The 21,733-nt window shown below is 46.0% G+C and overlaps 1 protein-coding gene across 1 annotated transcript in view; it reads right to left on the reverse strand.

Annotated features, from left to right (window-relative positions):
- The window catches only part of LOC138505080 (mucin-2-like), a 233,241-nt gene that overhangs the window by 98,449 nt on the left and 113,059 nt on the right, over positions 1-21,733 (reverse strand). The window contains exon 5 of the mRNA XM_069625398.1: positions 152-221. Coding sequence (XP_069481499.1) covers positions 152-221 — 70 coding nt within the window. The remainder of the gene's footprint in view (positions 1-151; positions 222-21,733) is intronic.

The raw sequence follows: 21,733 nt of genomic DNA on the forward strand, positions 1-21,733 counted from the left end.
AGGTATTCGTTATAAATAACAACTTACAATTACAATTTACCCTACAGCAAGTACATGTTAAAGAGGAGCGGTGCCTTGCCTGTTTTATGAGACAGAGAAAGGTCTGGAAGGTGTTTTCTGGATAGCATACAGCTGTGCTGGAGAGTCTTACCGGTAATGAAGGGAAGATGAATGTTCCCCTGCTTGCTGTAGACACGGCCCGAGGAGTGCACTTCGATGGTCTGTGGGAAATGGGGAGACACCAGTCAGAAAGATACACCAAATCATTGCACGCAGTTACAATTATCACTGTTTTTGGCACACAAATAAGGGCAGTTTTGAAGATCTTTTTACCAAAATACCGTAAACAGTCATTTTCCAATATCCCGGGGTGGGGTGATAAGACCTGTACAATAAAACATGTTTACCACTCTAGGGGATTTTGCTGTTTTTGGCCGGGGGAGCTGGCTCACAGAGCAAACGTTACACGTGTGCCTGCTCCATCCGTTATTCCTGCCAAAAAGTAACGCACTAACGCAAGCATCTGATTTTGATATTGTTAAATGCCTCCCACCTTGCGTATATGATTGGAGGCATTTACACAAGGAAATGCACATAATTTACATATAGCCATTATAGTGCGTTATAGTGCAACAACAATGCAACGGTGGAGCCTGTCGGTGCACATACGTTCATACGTTGCTATGCGCCTCTCTGTTACAGGCAATCAATTGAACGCGAGGCATTGTTCCCATGGTGTATTCATGGTTGTACTTCGTCACTTAACTAATTTACAGGTTGTTCATATATACACAAACTCGGAGCTTCTATCATCTAAAACCCACATTGTGTTGTGGCTCCCCCTGGAATCAGAAAGCCATTATTTATGACTAAGTACAGCCATGAATACACGAAGGGAATAATGTCCGAGGGCACCACTCTAAGCAAGCTCGTTTTATCCTGTGCAGGAATACACTCCCGAGCATGAACCCATGAGGAAATCAATCTATGAACCTTCATTGACGTGAATCCACATCAGACTGAATCACTGAATGAGGAAACCGACCACAAAATGTAGAGTGCCTTAATTAGTTTATTTGGCATGCATTACACGATAGGCTATTGACAAAACATTTCATGTCTATCAGCTAGCATTTCTTAAACAATTCGGACAGACATTTTGAACCTAGTTGATAATAGGGATTCATAAACAGACTATAGTTATACTTTTTATAGGTTGCTTAACACAGGAATACATTTAGGAGAGACGTTTCAATTTCACCGTTCTGAAATTGGCGAATACTTCTCCAATAGGTCCCCAATCTCACCCATTTTGGTGGTTGTGTACTTTCTGAGAAATCATTTGTGACCTATTTGCCAATGCTTTTAGGCATTAGGGTTCATTACAAGTTTGCCGGTATTCTGGTGGCAAATCCGCCAGAATACCGACAAACGGATCTGCCGATACCGCCACTCGGTCCGGTGGAATGCTCACTGGATTACGAGTGGCGGTAGCTGGTGTAATCCCCATTTCATGGAGTCGAGTCCCATTGGACTCCATGGGGGATGTTGCCGGTATTACAGGCGCAGGTATTAACGGTGCCTGAAACACCAGCGATTTTTGCTGGTAAGGTGGGTCCACTGAGACCCGGGGCAGCTGCCAGTCGACAGGGGAGATATGGCTCTCCCTATCAACAGTGAAGAGCCATATAAAAGGAGTGAGTGGGATCCCACCCAATGCCAAGAAGCAAGGGATGGGGCAATCCTGGCAAGTGTCCTCTTCCGGCGGTGCCCAGAGAAGGAACCCTTTGCCACTGCTGGACCAAGAGCAAGGACCAGGAATCCTCCCCACACCCCCAAAGCCAGGAGCAGACCAGGGAAAACAAACCCAACCCACACCCTCAGGAGAAATGGCGATGTCCAAGGCGGACCTTGTGTCACGACCCTCGCCCAAAACACCCTCTGGCAAACCCATTGGGCAGGTGGAGTCAGGACTCAGGCCTCTAGAACCTGGCCTCCTCTTCAAAAGCCCTCATGGGGCCAGTCCTGGTGCCTATGGCGCCAGGCTCATACACCATGAATAAACAATGTGCTGGGGAACTACTTTATTATTGTCAGCCAACATGGAAGCATACACATAGCTTGGGTCCTAAGAACTAAGCTATGCGGTCTAGTGTTTTGGGTGTGGTAGCCTACGGACTACTTTTCCTGGACTATTTTATTGGGGCTATTTAAACCACACCCGAGCAAGACAATACGCTTCGCATTACTTTGCAGCTTGCAACGTGATGCTCACCTTGTCCAGCTATTCCCTCGGAGAAGCAGAACCTGCAAGGAGACAAAAGGAACATCATTAGCAGCAGCATCTCACCTGCAGTCTTCTTTAAACACTCGCAGCTACTGAGAACAGCTTCCTCGAATCTGCACGCCTCCCGGACATAACGACCTGAAAGAGGAAGATAGAGGCAACATTAAAGAAAGCAGTAGAGACATTTACAAATTACGAACTGCTCAAAAGGCTTACCTGGGTGGTCGCCTCTAGGCTGGCACCACTCCGGACATTCCACTCGTGCTGAAGAACACCACGACCTACAAGGAAGGAAAACACAGGTTAGCAAAGGCAAGACTTCGCATCATGCACATAGCGCTTACTTACCGCATCATAGCGCTCTTAATGCACCAACATTTACCAGCGGGGCTCAACCAAGCCAGTTCGCCGCGCTGAAGCTCCGCATACCTAAGGGAGAAGAAAAAATAGACATTTTAAACAAAGAAAGGCATGCAGGATAGCAACAAAACTAAAGAACAGCAATAAGACCTACCTGAACAATATCCAACGGGCCAGCGTCAGTGAAGTAACTGGACCGCGCATTCGCCCATGAAAGACAACGCGCCCCTGCAAAGAAGGCAGGATGGAGAGCACACCTAATTCTACCACAAGGCAGAACCTTCCCCGCAGACCACATCAGGGCAAAGCTGAGAAGCATACCAGCGAGTAACCTGGCTGGGTGGCATCCCTGTGGATACCAGGTGAGCGTAACACCTTGAGGCCTGGTTTAATGAATTTCAGGAGAAGCTATTACCCACCTTCCAATCACAGTTAGCAGAGTTCACGACTGAAGTCAAACAGTCAATCCATGACCTGAAAAAGGACATTGAATCCTTAGGAGAGCGAACAGATACCACAGAGAGAGTGCTTCAAGAGCTGGTGGAAGATAGCAGAAAATCAGATGAAGCAATAGACGATATGGCGAGGCTCTCTCACAACCTAGAACTGCAATGCAAGGACCTAGAATATAGGACCCGCAGATCTAACATCCGAATCCTAAATCTGCCTGCAGCGGTGGCAGATAAAGAACTCAAGGGAACTGTGCAGCAAATCTTTGCGGACATTCTTGGGGAGGATACAGCAGAAGTTCATATTGACAGAGTGCCCAGAACAGGTCCCAGGATGCTAGAGCCGGGCGCTCAACCCAGGGACATTCTGGCGGCACTTACGTGCTACCCGCAAAAAGAACCCGTCCTTTGGGAAGCCCATTACGTTTAACGGCACAGAGATCCAACTATTTCAAGACCTAGCCCAGGCGACGCTCCAGAAGCGATGAGAGATCAAAAATATATGGATGTTTCCCTTTGGTTGCTTGTTCACCTGGGAGGGGCGCCAGAATAGGATCAACTAATGTGAAGAAAGAAAGCATATTAATCACCTAACGCAGGGTGACGCTCACCCAAAAACCTAGCGCCACGAGGGGAAGACATCCCCCACCAGAGGAAACCTTGGTAATGGGCGCAAAACCCAGGAACGAGATGCAGAAATCGCCACCTGATAGATGAACGACCGGCACGAGCACAAAAGAAGGCCAACAGAGTTTGCCACCTTAAAAATAGCATCAAAACCGATGGGGTCACTGTAGATCAACCCGCACTTGGAATCACTCAGGGACGTATGGGACACCCTGCAAGTACATCCTGGTTTGGAAAGCGAATGGCCCCTAACGGAGCTCGGCCAGAGGAGCCTCCGGGCTACAATCGTTTGCCCCAGGACTTGAGGAAGTTGCGGAGGGAAAGCTGTGGGAGGCGGGTGTGGGGGGACAGAAGGGGAAAGGAGGGGGGCACTCAATTGCGGAGGTGCAGGACAAGGTGTTGAATCAAGACCAAACCAAATCTGAGGGTAATACGTCTGGAGACTCCTTAGGTCCTTTGACCCACTTCTGGGAGTTAGGGGGAGTATTTGTGGGGGGAGATGCTTGGGGCGGGAGTGTTATGTTGGGGGTTCAGATGGGCAGGGCATGTGCAGCAGGAAGGGGGAGGCCGGGGATGGGGGACATCAGCATTAAAACACAAACCAGATCGTCTTCAAGTGCCTTACACTAAATGTGAGGGGGTTAAATACCCCAATGTAAAGACAAAAAATTGAGCAGTTTCTCTCAAGGGAGCAACCAGACTTAGTGGCATTCCAAGAGACACATATATGGAAAAGGGATAGGCACAGATTTAAATTATAACACTATCCACACATATACCATTCTAATTCCCAAGGTAAGGTGGCTGGGGTGCCGATAGCCCTTTGCTTAGATCCCGATATCCGTATCCTTGACTCTATGGCGGATAACCTGGGAGGTATCTGTTCCTTACTCTTCAACAAGGCATAACAACACTAACAATAGCATCTAGAAACACTTGAGTACAGCCGCATTATAAATGCCATATCATATCATATCATATCATATCATCTATCTACGCCCAAAATACTGGACAGGATGGTTTCCTAGAGCCACCCTGGCGGACCTAGAGTCATTTGCGAAGGGGGAGATACTCTTGATGGGGATCTTAATTTAGCAAGGGACCCGGGGAGAGACAGAGGTTTGCATGCATACCACAGGCAGCTCGTGCCCTCACAAGCTCTCTGCGCTAACTGGACCAACTGGCTCTGACTTATTCTTGGTTAGCCCTTCTACTCACATGTCCAAAAAAAGCTTTTCCCGCATTGACTATATCTGGTCCTCAGCTACCATACTGGGCTTGGTTAGGGAAATCGACCTTGGAACTATCCAGGTCTCAGACCATGCCCTGCTGACCAGAAGGCTGGACTTGCCAAAGGCGAGGAGAGGCCCATGGAATTGATTGTTCCCCGAAGGGCTCCCAGCAGACCAAATACTGAGGAAAGAAATAGAATCCAAGAAGATTATAGACTTTTTCGATCTCAACGCCTCACCGGAAACCATGAAATGGTGTCTCTAAGAGGCTTTCAAGGAAACCATGTGGGGAGACCTAAATGCAATGCATGCGGCTAGGGTATAACAGTCCTTTGAGCTTAATCGTGAGATGGAGTGGGAATTCCAGGGTGTCATGCTCAAAATGGAAATGGATGCAGGGATGCAACTTCGCAAAACATATACAAACCACTGCGGCAAACTTGAACTCCTCCAGACTGAAAAGGTGGAGAAGGGGTTGTTGCGCCTTCGGCAGAAATGCTGTGTGAAGGCCAATAAGGCCTCTAGCGTGACGGTTAAAGCAAAAGGCGGCATCGCAGACTATTCCTGAGATATTAACTCCCGGGAGTCCAAAGTTACTGCTACACCGGACATCATCGAGCAATTTACAACATTCCACACAGCCCTCTACGCTTCTGACTGACACAATGGTGCCTCGCAAAATGCATACCTCCACTCAATCCCCATTCAAAAAATAACTTTAGGAGAACGTGAACAGCTAGAGAATGATATCACTGTCGTAGAGGTACTAAAAGCAATTAGGGAACTTCTGCCCAACAAATCCACTGGCCCTGATGACTATCCCTCCATTTTTTGCAAAAACTTTCCAGAAGCTACTCTCCCCCAGACTGAATAGTCTTTTCAACACATTCGGGAACTCGGATGCCATAACCCCAACAGTGGAAGAAGCAAAGATGGTACTGTTTCTGAAGCCGGCCAAAGATCCAGCACTTTGCAGGACTTACCGGCCCATTGTCCTAATTAACATAGACGTCAAGCTCTATGCAAAAGTGCTGGCAAACCAAATTGAAGACCTTCTCCCTAAACTATTACACCCGGACCAATCAGGGTTTATTTAGCGGTGGCAGACTTTTGATAACATTAGGAGGGTCTGCAACCTAATCGAGAAAACCGTGAGGAAGGCCACTCCATTGGTCCTCCTCTCACTTGACACAGAGAAAGCGTTAGACCGTGTGGAGTTGTCCTTTTTGTCGTTCACGATTGATTTGATGGGGTTCAGGATGTCTTTCCGGCAAAGGGTACGTGCTAATTATAGCTATCCGAAAGTTAGGCTTTCTCTTAACGGACAGCTATCCAAGACTAGCCTGCATAGAAGAGGAACCAAGCAGGGTTGTCCCCTTTTCCCGCTCCTCTATGCTATGCATTTAGAGACGTTCCTGAGTAAAATTAGATTGCTGGGGGAATTTCGAGGGATTCCATTCGGGGGCGAGGACCACAGGGTTATGGCGTTTGTGGACGACATGATCTTCGTCCTCACCGATCCCGATCGCTCTCTTCTGACTATAGTACGGGATATAGAAGTATTTGGGGTGGTGGCAGGACTGAAAGTCAATATCGCAAAGTCGGGAATCCTGAACTTGGTGCTTACTGGACACTCTCTGCAGCGGGCTGTGGAAAGCACCTCTTTCCGCTGGGCACCACAGGGCATAATGTTTTTGGTGGTAGCAATGACCAAATTGCTAGCTGGGCTATAAACCGCTGCTGGAGGCAACCAAAGCCTAGCTGCGTTGCTGGGCCCCCTATCAGTGTCTTGGCTTGGGTGAATTAATACCATTAAGATGGTGATCCAGCCCAGACTGCTGTACTACTTCCAGACACTCCCCATTCCTATCCCCAAACGCTTTTTCAGAGCCTTGAACAAGATGTTGCAGCTTTTGTGGGGAACAACAGAGCCACAAGGGTCGCTCTGCACACAATGACGGCCCCAATGCACAAGCGGCGGCAGGAGGGGGCGTGGGCCTGCCAAATTTTTCTCTGTACTGTAAAGCAGCCCAACTGCAATATATATAAGGATTGGTTAACGGGGAATCCAGAAAAAATATGGCTACGCATGAACAGGGTGGTTACGGGCACCCCTCTCCCTTCCAGGGAGGTTCAGTGGCTGAGCAGAGGAGACAGACCAAACGTTCACAAAAGCGCCAATACAGGCATATTGAAAGACAATTGGGACCAAGCAATACGCCAAAGCGGCATTACTACATTCCCATCTCCATTCACACCACTGCTTCAAAAAACCAGTTCCACTCAGGGATGGAGCCAGGAGCGTTTGCCAGGTGGAAGGCTAAGGGGTGCACCAAGATGGGGGACATGGTAAAGGGCCAGGGGGTCAAACTGTTCGATCAATGCAAACAAGAGGGAAAGGGACACGCTACAATATCTACAGCTTAGGCATTGGTTGTTATCCCCCACTAACAAGGCAGATGCGACAAGGCCCCTCACAACATTCCAGAAATATCCCACTACCAATCCAGAACACAAGAAGCTAGTTTCCAACATTTACTAATTCCTGGCAGATGGAACGCTTAGACAGCCCAATATATATATATATGTATATATATATATATGCCCAGATGGGAGCGGTCACTTGGAGGGCCCATAGATATGGAGGACGGGGAGCAGTTATGGAGGGACCTCCCGAAACTCATGTGGGCTGTCCAAACTAGGGAGATATGGTATAAGGCTATAAACGTCAAAAAAGAAAACTACACTCAGTCAGTCCAGAGAGCTTTTTCATCTCTTTGTTCTGTGCCATTTGTTAATAGGGTGAATTTTGTTTGTCAACATTGTGAAATACAGGTCGTTCGTCATTACTAGCCTAAAGCTGTGAAAGTCATGATATGTTATCACAGTTTTGAGTGTTGTTCAATTGATTATACAGAGACAAAGTGATGGGAACATAATAATTGTTTATGAAAAAAGTTGTGTTGTAATGAGGTGAGTAAAGTAATGTAGTACTTTGTTGATAACATTTTTTATGACTTCAAGAAAATAAATAGAAATAAACAAAATATATTTTTTGTACAAAGTCATAGAGCGCAGACAGCATTATTATTACAGACAACATTGAGTGTCTATCCGAAGCGACTCTGATCACTTATTATTTTTTGAGTTGCTAGGGCACACGAGAAGACCTGAATCTGTTTTTGGAGTGCATCAATGATAATGATGAGGGAATACAGTTCACAGCAGAGGTCAGTTACATTTTTAGATGTATTAGTTGAAGCACAGGCGATAAAATGATCACCAACTCATACTGTAAGCCTACAGATCGCAATAATCCTTTGCAAAGATTAGGCTTCCATTCACAAAGCACTTTGAAAGGTTTGCCATAAAGTAAATTCCAACGGGTAAAGCGGATAGTCACTGATGAAAAAGACTGTTCAAAGAAATTAGATGAGATGTCACTCAAGTTCTTAGAGCAGGGTTACAATGAAGATGAATTAGCCACAGCATGCAACACATTAGAGAACACAACAAGACATTACATTCTATACACCAGTTAACACAGGGAGCACCACAACTTGGTATATGTATCCAAGTATTATTTACAAAGCCACAAGAAAATCATACACAAACATTGTAAGATTTTTTCTCATGATCACATATTGAATTCTCTTTTCATGGAACCTCCTGTATTTGCATTTTCTAGAAGCAAAAACTTTAAAGACATATTAGTACACACCAAAAAAACACAAAAGCAAGACATCTCCCATCACAGCTACTTGTGAACGTATGTACAGTACCATATGTCTGTGTGGTCTTTAATATGTTGGATAATGTAAATGTAAAGTAAATCTACATTGGAATAAACACGGTTGAATTTACGGACCAATAATTAAAAGTCTTCCGTAACACAGCATTTCTTAGAATTGAAACATCGAACATCAGAGATGAGATTCCAAATCTTGGAGGTGGTACAGACCAAGAATATTGGATGGAACACTGAACTACGTCCAGACCAGAGGAAAGCCTACTGTATACATAAACTGGACTCTATAATTACAGGAGGAACGAATGAGGAACTAAACTTGAATTGTTTCTTATAAATAGTAAAAACATTGTGATTATGATGGACTCAATAGGGTTACATTTTTCCCCACAATGCAATGCTGGAATTTACTACTTGGTCTGGATCAATGAATTGAGAATGATGAAGTGCAAGATTACATTATAGGTGAACATTGGTAATCCGTGACGACATATTGCAATCCTAAATTACAACTATGGTGTGTTCATAATACATGTACATGACTGTATTGTTAGGCAAAAATGGAACATCACTATCATTATCATGGAATTGTTGAAGTTATTCATTATCTTGTTCATCTTTTCTCTACTTATATCGTATTTTATATAAAAAAATGATTGTTTCATTTTGACTGATGCATCAAGAATTGTGGAGTAGATCGGGTAATACATCATGGTACATTGTAATCCCAGATCACAAATAAGATGTGTTTGAGACATGCACACATAATTATAACATTGATCAAACCTAAGTTAATCATTTTAATTACTTTAGAATTACTGACATTTTCCATCACCATCTTTATGCATTTTGTCTGTGCTCAGACTTTTATATGCCTTTCTTGGCCACTGTGAGACAATCGCAGCATGACATCACCACATAGATCGTATATATGGGACACCACAGAGATGATCAACAATTTGACCAGCATCAATACAGAACAAGAAGACATTTTGGCAAGTCTTGATGTGGAGACACTAAATACAAGTATCCCTCAACTTGTGAGCATTGACGTTATGAGACTGGATTCTTGAAAAGAGACCCAATGCGGAAGGCATAGTACCTACAGATTTCAGACTGGAATGTATCCCTATAGCATTGACAAAGAACTTCTTTCTTTTTGGGGATAAGTTGTTCCAACAAATTCACAGTGCAACCTTCGTGCAGATTTTGCAAACCTATATATGGACAATTTTGGAAAAAAATAGCATTTTATTTTGAATTTTTAAAACATAGAGTGCAATCAAAATCCTTTTCAAAGTAACATCAAAAATTGGAATGGATCAAAATCCTTTTCAAAGTAACATCAAAAATTGGAATGGATATATTAACAATGGGCCTCATTGGTGGCCAGCGAGCAAGCAATGGAGACGTGAATCCCAGTTGGTCCCGTGGCCGCCCGAAATATCCTGCTGATATCCAGTGATTTGGGAAGTTGATTCCAGCAACCCAGTGGCTATACACGACAGAGAGGTTGATCGAAACCGCGGCGTGAGGAGAAAGATATCGCCGCCGGAAAATAGTGGAGTGGGACCTCCGACGGCAAACAGAATGGCCGCCGTGCATGAAGCACGCTCAAATAGAGCGAAGGCCTGGAGGAACCCGCCCATGATCCCAACCTGCTGAACCAGCCCTCGCTCAAAACCCCCGGCTGGTGAAATCGACCGGGGCCACCCACAGACGAGAAGCCTGGACCTGGACGCCCGCCGCGCCGACCCAAGGGTAGCATACACCCTGGGGGTCGGCGACCAGAAAACCCCTGCAGGATGGCCTGCGGCCCGGCGGCCCATGACTGGTTGGCCGCTGCGAGGGAAGCCCCCCTGCATACCAACGCGGCAGTTGAAACTTCCAGGGAGGAACAACGTAGCAGGACACCCTCCAGCGACAGGACCCCCTAGACTAGCAACACAGTCAAAGCGGGTGACCTGAGGTGAGATGACCTGAGATACGCGGCCGGGAAACAAACGAGGCCGATAGATCCGAGCCCCCAACACTGAGCAGGCAGCTCTCTTTCCCCACAGACAATCTTTTATAACAACTGGAACCCGGCGCCGAACTCTGCGCAACAACCACAACTTCTTCCAAGCCCTGGGGAGGCTAGAGCTGCAGTCACTGCAACACGGAGGTAACACAGCAGGGGCCACAAGTCCACCTTTGGTCCCCTCACTTGCCCCCCTGTGGGACTCCATATCATGGGCAAGGAAAGAAACAAGAGAAATACGACGCAAAGCACCATGGATCAATATGCCACGAGCACACAGACAGCACCAAACGCGGAGGATCCGGGGACACCCCCTCCCCCAATGGATGAACCCCTGTCCCTGAAGGACGTGATGACCGCAATCGCCAGTTCACGCTCCTCAATAGAGCAAAAAATTGACACTATTTCCACCGAGGTTCCGTTCCTTCGCCACGACCTCCAAAAACTCTTATCCCGAACAGGACAGCGGATCAGCGAATCTCATGGAGGACGACCTGGGCGGTGTGCACCAGCAGCTCACACAAACACTGAACTGCCTGAAAACCCTGGAAGCCCGAGTGGAGGAGGGAGAGGGCAGGTCCCGACGCAATAACATTCGCATTTTAGGCCTGCCGGAGAGCACAGAGGGCCCCAGCATGGAACTCTTCCTGGAGGAATGGCTGGCAGATCTCTTCGCACCGAAAATCTTCTCGAACTTTTTCTCGGTGGAACGTGCACATCGTGTGCCCACGGGTCGTCCAACCCCGGGGGCGCCCCCAAGGACAGTCATCGCGAAAATTCTTAATTACCGCGACAGAGACGCCATCCTACAGATGGCCAGAACACAAGGGACGGTGGTGTATAATGAAACCAGGATTACCTTCTTCCCGGACTACACCCGAGCAGTTCAGAAGGCCAGACAGTCCTTTGAACACTTGAAAAGGAAACTTCACTCTATGAATGTGAAATATGGGCTGCTGTTCCCGGCACAGCTGAAGATCCAACATGAGGGCAAAACAGTCCACTTCACTGATCCACAGAAGGCATGGAGATGGGCGGAGAACCACATCGGAGGAGATTGGACCGTGGCCGATCGAGATTGCAGGGGAAGACCGAGACCGAGACCAGGGGAGGAAAGACCCGCCCGACAACCGATACTGGAGAATCTGAATAAACCTAATGGAGGCCCCAATCCTTAGCAAGAGAGACATTGGCTACACAAAATAACGGATGGAAATATCAAAAAGAGCACACTGACCGACTACCTTCCAGGCAGGCACCCGCGACAAACACCTTGTTTGGACTGTTTCCAGAAAGGGGTCACCGCCGCCTACGCACAAAGGACCGAACGCAGTATATGTATCCATATTCAACGCACCATACCATCGGCGAACGCCACCCCCACCCCGACTCCAGACACTTGACCCAAGGAGGAGCTGTAAGTCGGTGGGGAAGTAATAACAGTTTATAGCAAGTTGATCTGGCGACATAGTTCTTTAGCGTCAGTAGAGTTCGGGCAACAGATACTTCATGTTGGGGAGGAGTATGGGGAGGGGTGATGGGGAGTTATTAAATGTTAGGAATTTTCCGGGAAGGTACACAACCCTAATTTTCATCACAAGACCGCAAAACATATCATGCCCAACATCCACGATCCCACCAGGCATGACCACGGTACTCTCACAGTCATATATATCACACACGCATCTGACACAACAATTTGAATCCCTAGACAGCAATGGCTACACAACAACATAACGGCTTCACAGGGGGACGCGTATGTCCCAATGGTAGATACGGAACGTCACAGATGCCTTAAGATCCTCACATGGAATGTAAATGGCATGGGCTCAAGATTTAATCGTCGGCTTATAATGCAATTCCTAAACAGGCGTTCCCCTGACATTGCTCTCCTTACGGAGACGCACCTAGCGGGCTCGACCTGCCGATTCTTCCGCAGGACTAACTACACGATGGGCTCCCGAGGTGTCCTGATCCTTCTACATAAATGGCTCCCCTTTGCACTGACGGCAGTGGAACTAGACCCCAGCGGCTGCTTCGTGCTACTCAGAGGCACACTGTGGGGGGAGGTGGTGGCTATTCTGGCGATATACTCCCCACCGGGGTTAGGTGAGGCTCTCCTGCTGGGGGATATCACAGCATTCATGGCGCAACAACAGCCTGATCTATGGATCCTTGGGGGGGACTTTAATGATGTTATGTGTAATACACGTGACCGGACCCATATACAGAACCGGAACCCAAATAAACCCACACGGCTAGCGACCTTCGCATCAGCTCTAGGCCCAAGTGACCTACGGAGAGACCTCCACCCCACAGAGCAGGGCTTCTCCTTTCACTCGGGAGCCCACGCGTCCCTGTCCAGGCTGGATTACTTTTTCCTTCCGACTCACGAAGCGTATAGGGTAAAAGCGGCAAATTCCTTCCCCGCGGCATATCTGACCATTCTCCCCTGGAGATACTGCTCCAGACAGACAGACCCCTGCCTCCCAAGACTTGGCGGCTAAATAACTATTATTTAGGCCTTCCAGAATTCGTGGAGCACATTACCGAAAAATCCAACAAATTCTTTGAAATTAACACGGGTTCGGTGGAGGATCCGGTGATATTATGGGAAGCCCATAAGACGGTTCTTAGAGGGGAAATAACGGCCTGGACGTGTAATAAAAGGAGGGAACACCATAGGAAAGTTGTGGAGGCAGAGGAAGCCGTAAGGGAATGGGAGAACAGATATGTCGCTAACCCCACTCCTGACGCCCACCGCTCCCTCGCGAAGGCCAGAGCAACCCTGCACAACACAGCACTAGATAACGCAAAGCAAGCGCACAGGGAGTCAAGGACCAGAATCTATGAACACAGCGATAAAGCCGGCAAACTACTGGCCTGGCTGGAACGTCGAGAGGAGGGGCACAGACATGTCAGTCAGATCATAGTAGACCCCAGTGGACTAGCCCAAACAGACTCGGAAATAGCGGAGGCCTTCGCTAGTTTCTATGCCGCACTCTACGCCGCCCCAACTTCGCCGGTAGATCCGTCCCTTCTGGACGAGATCGTGCTCCCGCACCTCTCGGAGCAGCAGACAACATATCTGGACAGGGAACTGGACGAGGCCGAAATCATGGAGGCCATGTCACAGCTACAATCCGGGAAGACACCAGGCCCAAACGGCTTCCCGGCCGAGACCTGGAGGAAGCTGGGCAGCAACCAGATGGCAACCCCCCTCCGGGACTTGTTCCTAGCGGCCAGAGGACAGGGCACCCTTCCATTGGACCTACGAAAGGCCAACATTGTGGTCATTCCCAAACAAGGAAAGCCCCTGACCGGTGCACATCATACAGGCCTATATCGCTTATTAACAGCGAAGCAAAGATCTTGGCCAAGGTACTGGCCAAAAGACTTCAACAGGTTATACCCTCACTGGTGCATCCGGACCAGTGCGGCTTTATGCCGCAAAGATCGACCAGAATGAACCTACGCAGGTTGCATCTACTCCTGGAAAAAGCCCCGAGCATCGACGCGCCACTTGCTCTCTTAGCAATTGACTTCGAGAAAGCGTTCGACTCGGTGGTGTGGGAAAGCCTGTGGGCAACAATGAGGCGCATGGGCATTGGCGAGACCTTTCTCAACTGGGTTGAACTGCTGTACGTGGTGCCAATGGCCGCAGTAAGGGTAAATGGCTGGACCTCCAGGACCTTCCCACTGGGCAGGGGCACCCGACAGGGTTGTCCTCTATCCCCCCTTCTATTCGCCCTAGCGTTTGAACCACTTGCCCAATGGCTCCGACAGGTCACCACATGGTCGGGCTTTTGCTGGCCAGGCGGACGGGAAGACAGGGTATCCCTATATGCAGATGACGTGCTACTCTATCTCAGCAACCCAGACCATGAGTGCCCAATCATAACCCAAATGTTGATGACTTTTGGGGAATTCAGTGGACTTAGAGTTAACTGGGGGAAATCAGTCTTGTTCCCAGTGAAGGGTGACGACCTGGCAATCCCCCGGGGCATGCCATATCGGGTGGAAAGAGGAGGCTTCCGCTATCTGGGCATATGGGTCTCAGGGACTCTCTCGGAATACATAGCGCATAACCTGCACCCACTAATCAACCGTTTTGCCGGGGATGTACAGCACTGGAAGCTACTTCCTCTCCCCCTCATGGGCAGATCGGCTCTCTTCAAAATGATGGCGCTCCCACACTTCCTTTATGTACTCTAGAATGCCCCACTAGCCATACCAAACGCGGAATTTAATCGGGTAGAACGCCTAGTCAGGAAACTGATATGGAAGGGCGGGCAGCCTGGATAGCATTGAGCACGTTGCAACGATCCATCTGGGAGGGGGGCATAGGACTTCCATACCTCGGGTCCTACTACTGGGCCTGTCAACTAAACGTGGTCAATGACCTCCTGCATGGAGGCCCCGAACGATCACACATTAGAGCGAAGGAGCCCATAATCCAAGCCACCCCACCACTGGAAACGCCATACCAGACCCTAACCAGACCCCCCACACAAACAATGTCTACCCATATCGCAATGATCTGGAGGCAGGCACACACCCACATAGGCTGGGGGAACAGGATCACTATGGCACAACCACTATAGCATAACCATGGATTGAAGGAGGTACGGAAGCTGACTGCATGGACCCGGTGGGTGGAGGCGGGGATAAACACAATAGGAGACATTATTGCGGAGTTCCATCCTTCCATTCAAAACCCTGCAGCAAAGGTTCGGAATATCTGACACAGAACATTACCACTACCTGCAATTGACTCACGCCATTAATGCACATGGGCAAGAGCTCGACGACATACCAGATTACACACCTCTGGAACGCAACTTACTACCACAACACATCCCCGAAAAAAGTCACCACCATTCTATACAAGGCGATTAACGCGTTTGCCACTCCGGATCTGGTCAGTCTTAAAAATAAATGGGAGGGAGACGTGGGGCCCATTGAACCAGAGGACTGGATCCAAATATTGATGCACCCACGCGAAATCGCAATAGACTCCAGAATAAGACTGGTACAACTTAAGATACTTCACAGGGTGTACTACCCTGGAGGGCCCTATTTGGCTGGGGGAGGGCGGAGGACCCTAAATGTCTGAAATGTCGGAGGGAGGAGGGCACTTTCATCCACCTCCTCTGGGAATGTCCTAAAAGCAAATCCTTCTGGGCGCAATGTTGTCAACTGTTAACGAGAACCCTGGGGCGCACAATAATCCCTCAACCTGCTATAATGTTACTAGGGGCCCCAGATGAGGATATTTTGGATAAATGGGAGGGTATCTTTCTCTCCAATGCAATGGGCCTGATAAAACGCGATATAGTACAGAAATGGGGGGCCCCGGAAAGCCCATCAGTGGCCCAATGGTCAAATGAAATGGACATATGTGCAGCGACAGAGCATAGAATCTATACAGCACGGGGATGCCCGGCAAAAGCCAGCAAGATCTGGGGAAAGTGGGAAAACCAAGTTGCATAGACCTCGTCGGTAAAATAGGAAAAGAAATGGACATAACAACTATACGGGACATGGTGAGGAATGCAGATTCCGAAAGTAAAGTGCAAAGCGGCAAGACAGGAACGGAGTGATGAACCAACCCGGGAGTTGGGGGAGGAAAGGAGTGGGGATTTGTTGATGTTCTGTATGTATGTTTAAAAACCAATAAAATGTGTTATAAAAAAAAAAAAATGGGCCTCATTACGAGTCCGGCGGTAGCTGTGCGGGAAAAACCGGAAGGCTGCCGTCGGACCCGTAATACCATTCCGCCTCCGTGATTGCTGGAATCACTGGGCATTATAACCCCAGTGACCCGGTAATTTTGGAGGCGGAATTCTGTAAATCCCCATTCCCATGGAGTTCCATGGGACTCCATGCGGATGGGGACCATAGAAACACTGGTTCCATCTATGACAGAGCAGGTGTTTCCATGTCTGCCTGCAGGCGGGTGGTGTTACTCCAGCCAGGTCAGACCTGGCGGGAGTGACACCTCCCGCTGGCAGGACTCGGAATCAGCCGGTCTGGAAACAACGGCGGCGGCAGATTTACTGCCAGCGTTGTTTCCGGACCAGCTGACTTGTAATGTCTTCTTAATATGGAAAGGTAACCAAGCTGCTCTTGAACTCTTTAAGACATGGTCAAATTCATGTGATCCATATATAAAGTTCACAATGACTTGGGAATGAACTCAGTAGTTTTCCTTGATCTAACTATCAGTAAAGAAGCCAATGGCAACTTAGTGAGTACCCTATATCGAAAACCAATGGATAAGAATACCCTACTTTCATATGGTAAGAGAAATTGCTCCAACATAGACCAGTTGAAGGAACATGCAGATGGCCTAGCATGCAGGCAAAAACAGAGAGGATATCCGGGGAAAGTGATACAAAATGCACAAAAAAGAGCAAGGCATATGGATAGGTATATATATCTCACAAAACACAGAAAAGATATTGAGGACAGGATTACAAGTGTTATAACATAGAGTCCAATAAGCGATGCACTGAGAAAGGTTGTGCTAAAAAAATTGGCCGACCATCCAACTGGCTGATTTTCAACCCAACAAAACCCGGGTTGCTTTTAAGAAAACAAAAAACCTGAAACAGATGCTGGTTCATACACATAACAGACCACCAAAAGATGTGACTCTGACCAGCCTATGGGGGTTGCCCGCAGAGTCAGGCCACTAAAGCTGCGGCAATTGCTCTGTATGTGGGTTAACGGAAAAAATGAAAAATTTGAAACTAAAGGATATTTCATGGATTTGAAGGAATTTACCAACTGCAGTACCACATGGGCTGTATATGCAATGTGGTGTCAATGTGGTCTATTATAAGTGGCCAAGGCAAAATGTGAAATAAGACAGTGCATTTGTGAGCACATGTCCTGCATAAAAAACAAAATCCTGGACAAACCAATGGTAGAACATTTCTGTGAAAGAATAACAGCCATACTGAGATGTTTTGGTTTGTTATACAAACGTGGCAGTGACAGAGATTTGTCTCTAAGGAGATTAGAGCAGAAATGGATTCATAAATTGGATATTGTAAAGAATGTGTTGAACACAAGTATTGAATGGGGTTTGTTTTTCTAATTTAAACATCCCATGCATAGAAGAATCTGCACAGGAAGGTGGCTCTCAAGACAGAGGATGGTAGTCATATTCACTAGTTAAGTGATGGCCCGCTTTAATATGTTCCACCTGGGCTGATGAAATATTCAATTTAGTATTGAGCCTATCTACAAATGTAAAATTATGAGGAAAATCCATACATATAGAAAACCAGGTTTACAATTGCACCTGATATGTTTTACAACAAACTGGAATTGGCTACAATAAAAGTGTGAATGTTCACATTTTTGTAGAAAACATTGGCCCATGAAACTCTGTGTTTGACAAAGAGTCAAAATCCAATTAAAAAATAGAACAATTTGTGAAACAAAAGAGTAACTGTTGAATAAAGGTGAGAACACTGATTCAACCCCTTCCAAGATGGCGCTTTGCATTGACACGGAAAGGGTGACAGGCTATCCAGGCTATTTAGAATGGTTACCAAGTAACCAACTAAAACAGGAACTAGAAGAGAGAATATCATACCGCGGCAGCAAAGTCAGGTGATCACCTGCTACAAGGAGAGATGTAGGAAAATTGATATGAAATAGAGCCATTGGTGCATGCAGGAGCAGCCATATATAATAAAAAAATGACAAACAACCAGTCTGACGGACCATTGCTATGGGGGCCTTTCTCCATTTACATTAGATCAGAACACTAAATGGCACCCAGTGCCGGCAATCGAAGTTTGTTAATGAAGTTCTCGCCATCAAGGTGAAAGCTTGTAACCAATGCCGAAGCAGCCTGAAAGATAACTTTTGATTTACTGTCGCGTGCTGGGCGATCACATGTGGTGCCTGGGGAAACAATGCGCTTTCATATCGGAGCAGGAAAATGAATGTGAAAGTTGATACCGGTTACATGTAAGGAGATTGGCGCCCAGTAAAATAAAATAAACTAGAGATACAGAGGCGCATGACAATCACATGCTGCGCATGTGATAATAGATGTAATAAAAAACAGAAACAAATTCCCAAGAAATTTCAGCTTCATTTTAAGACACCGTAGAGAGGAAAACCTATGGAATAGCGATTTTTTGAGCAATTACACGCAGCGCTTGTGGAAATAATGTGCTTTCATCCATGCACAGACAAATTAATGTGAAAGTTGATACCGGTAACATTGAAGGAGATTGGTGCCCCATAAAATAAACTAGAGCTACCGAAGCGTGCATTGTAATCACATGCGGTGCGTGTCATAATATATATTATAGTAACAGAAGCTAATTCCCACAGAGTTTCAGCTCAGTTTCAAGACACTGTAGATAGAAAACCCTATGGAATTGCACATTTATTTTTGGAGCAATGTGATGCTAAAGCTAACCAGAGTCACCTGATTTTGAATAACTAGGCATACATATGTGATCTAACACATTTGATCACGAAAATCACGTGGTTTTATATATATATATATATATATATATATATATATATCAAGTGAAAACCATGGCTTGCACAGACTAATTAAAGTTCCATTGCTGTGTTCTTTGAATCTTGTTGATTTTTTGGAAAAACTGACAACGTGGATAAAATAGGTGAGCGAGAAAACTGCAATACTTTTCAGAGCGTGGGATCTAAAATGGCGAACTCCCAAGCAAGTACAGAAGCAACAAGAAAGGCACATGCCATAACTTTGTTTAATGAAACATTGCAAGTCAGCAAGACCTTACCTAACACAATTAAAGAAGCACAAAATGATAGCGAAATTGGCTTAATGAAGGAATTGGAAAAGTTGCAATGCAAAGAAGTGAGCAAATGGTGGGAACAACACTCTTTAATAAACTACATCAAAGTGGGGAGAATTCCCCAGGGTTTAAGAATACCAACTATTCCCTCATTTGAGGAACAAGATCTACTCATGTTAAAAGAATGGAGTGATGCAACTAATGGATGCTATAAAACCTTTTTACAATTATTGGTGAAGTATGCTGGTGGCGACAGGATAAAAGTACTGAAGAAAATTAAAGAGGTGGAAGACAAACTGAAACTGATACCGGAGAGTGTAGAAGATAAAAAATTGAAAAACAACACAGAATAAACCCTTGTTAACTATGAAGAAGAGATAAAACAAAAAAAAACAGAGGAAATGCCTATGAGATAAGGAAGATTACGACTCAGGCAGGGTTTATACGTTTGCCAGAAGGCTTGACCAACTGAGACAGACGTTGAGCAAGAAACTGACATAAGTAGAAGCAGCGGAGAGAGATATTAAGTGATAATTCATCGACATTGGAGTCAGAGATCACAGGCAGTGACAACGAAGAACCGAATATCCATCTGAATTTTTTAGACGAGATGCATTTACTATGCCATGATGGCAGAAAAATCAAACAAACAAGAGGAGGTACCCAAACTCGGGGAAGAGGCAGAGGGGTGCGAAAAAAATCGAGGAGGGGGTAGAGGGGCAACAAATGCCACAAACAATACCCGCTAGATTGCTGCGCTCTGGGAAATAAAAGAAGAAAATCAAGGTGATGACAAAAATCTGAAGATTATCAATTTATCAGAGCATGTCCTCACTGCCGACCAACATAAAATACTAAATTTGGCCCGTAATTTCTGCCCCACAGCGAATAATGATTATGTGCAAACTCAAATAGATTTTGACCAGTTCATACGTAAAATACACCTAAGGAAATTCTTTGCAACTAATGAACAAACCACACAGCCTACTCAAGAAGCGACAGGAAGGACAGAAGTTAAGATTGGTGAATTAAGCATATTGTCAGACCTGATTGGATTGGAAAAAGGACTGGCTGTGGGCATGGAACAAGAACCAGTCAACCTCACGGAACTTAATATCAGTACGGATTTGACTGCAAAAAGTAAACTTAAACAAAAATCTAAGTTTGGTCCCACATCTAATATGGGTAGCAGTATTGAGGCTTTCGAAAGCCTTGTGATTGAACATTTAAAAGATATGCGTAAACAAGAGAAACGAATATTTAAAGACAACATGTCAGTAACAGACAGGAAAGCACTCCAAGAACTACAAGAATTGACAAATTGCATTATTAAACTCTCCGATAAAGGACAAAACATTGTACTACAAAATAAAAAAGGACTATATAAAGGAGGCATACAAACAGCTAAATGATGCAAAATGTTATAAAAGGATCAAAAATAATATGATTAAAGAATTGGAAGAAAAAATAAAATCATTTCTTGTCACATGGGAACAAAAAGGAATACTGACAGGCGAGTCTTGCACATTCCTCAAAACTACTCACTCAATCACACCAATGATATACTTTCTCCCCAAACTACACAAGAATATTAAGAAACCACCAGGGAGACCCATTGTGCCCCAAATAGGGTCAGCCCTGGAATACATGTCAAAGTACGTAGATGAAGTTCTATTTCCATTCGCCTCCATCCTTCCATCCTATCTAAGAGATACAAAAGACTTTCTATCTTGTGTGGACAATATACCATGGCAACCTGATTATATAATGGCAACCATGAATGTTGTCTCTCTTTATACCTCAATTGGCCACGAATACCAAATCTCCGAACTATCTCGAACACACAGAAATGGTGTTGGAAATGATTGATCTCTGTTTAACAAATAATGTGTTCCTTTTCAATAATGAATTCTTCAGACAAGTTCAGAGAACTGCCATGGAGGTTTATGATTCAGAGAGCAAAATCACTGCCCACGGATTTAGAAAACAACACCCAAAAACCCAAAAAAGTAATTCAAAGAGCATATATCAAGGCAAGAAAACAAGTGAGCCAAAGTCTCCTGATGGCACCCTCCAAATAAACGAAGTTGGAAACAGATACAGATAGTACACGCCTGATTTTAACCTTTGACACACAAGCCCTTATGATCAGAAGAACAATACAAAGACATTGGAAGATCCTATTGGCAGATAAGGATCT

Source organism: Ambystoma mexicanum, chromosome 11 (genome assembly GCF_040938575.1).
Source record: "Ambystoma mexicanum isolate Mex_15411 chromosome 11, UKY_AmexF1_1, whole genome shotgun sequence".
Lineage (NCBI taxonomy): Eukaryota > Metazoa > Chordata > Amphibia > Caudata > Ambystomatidae > Ambystoma > Ambystoma mexicanum.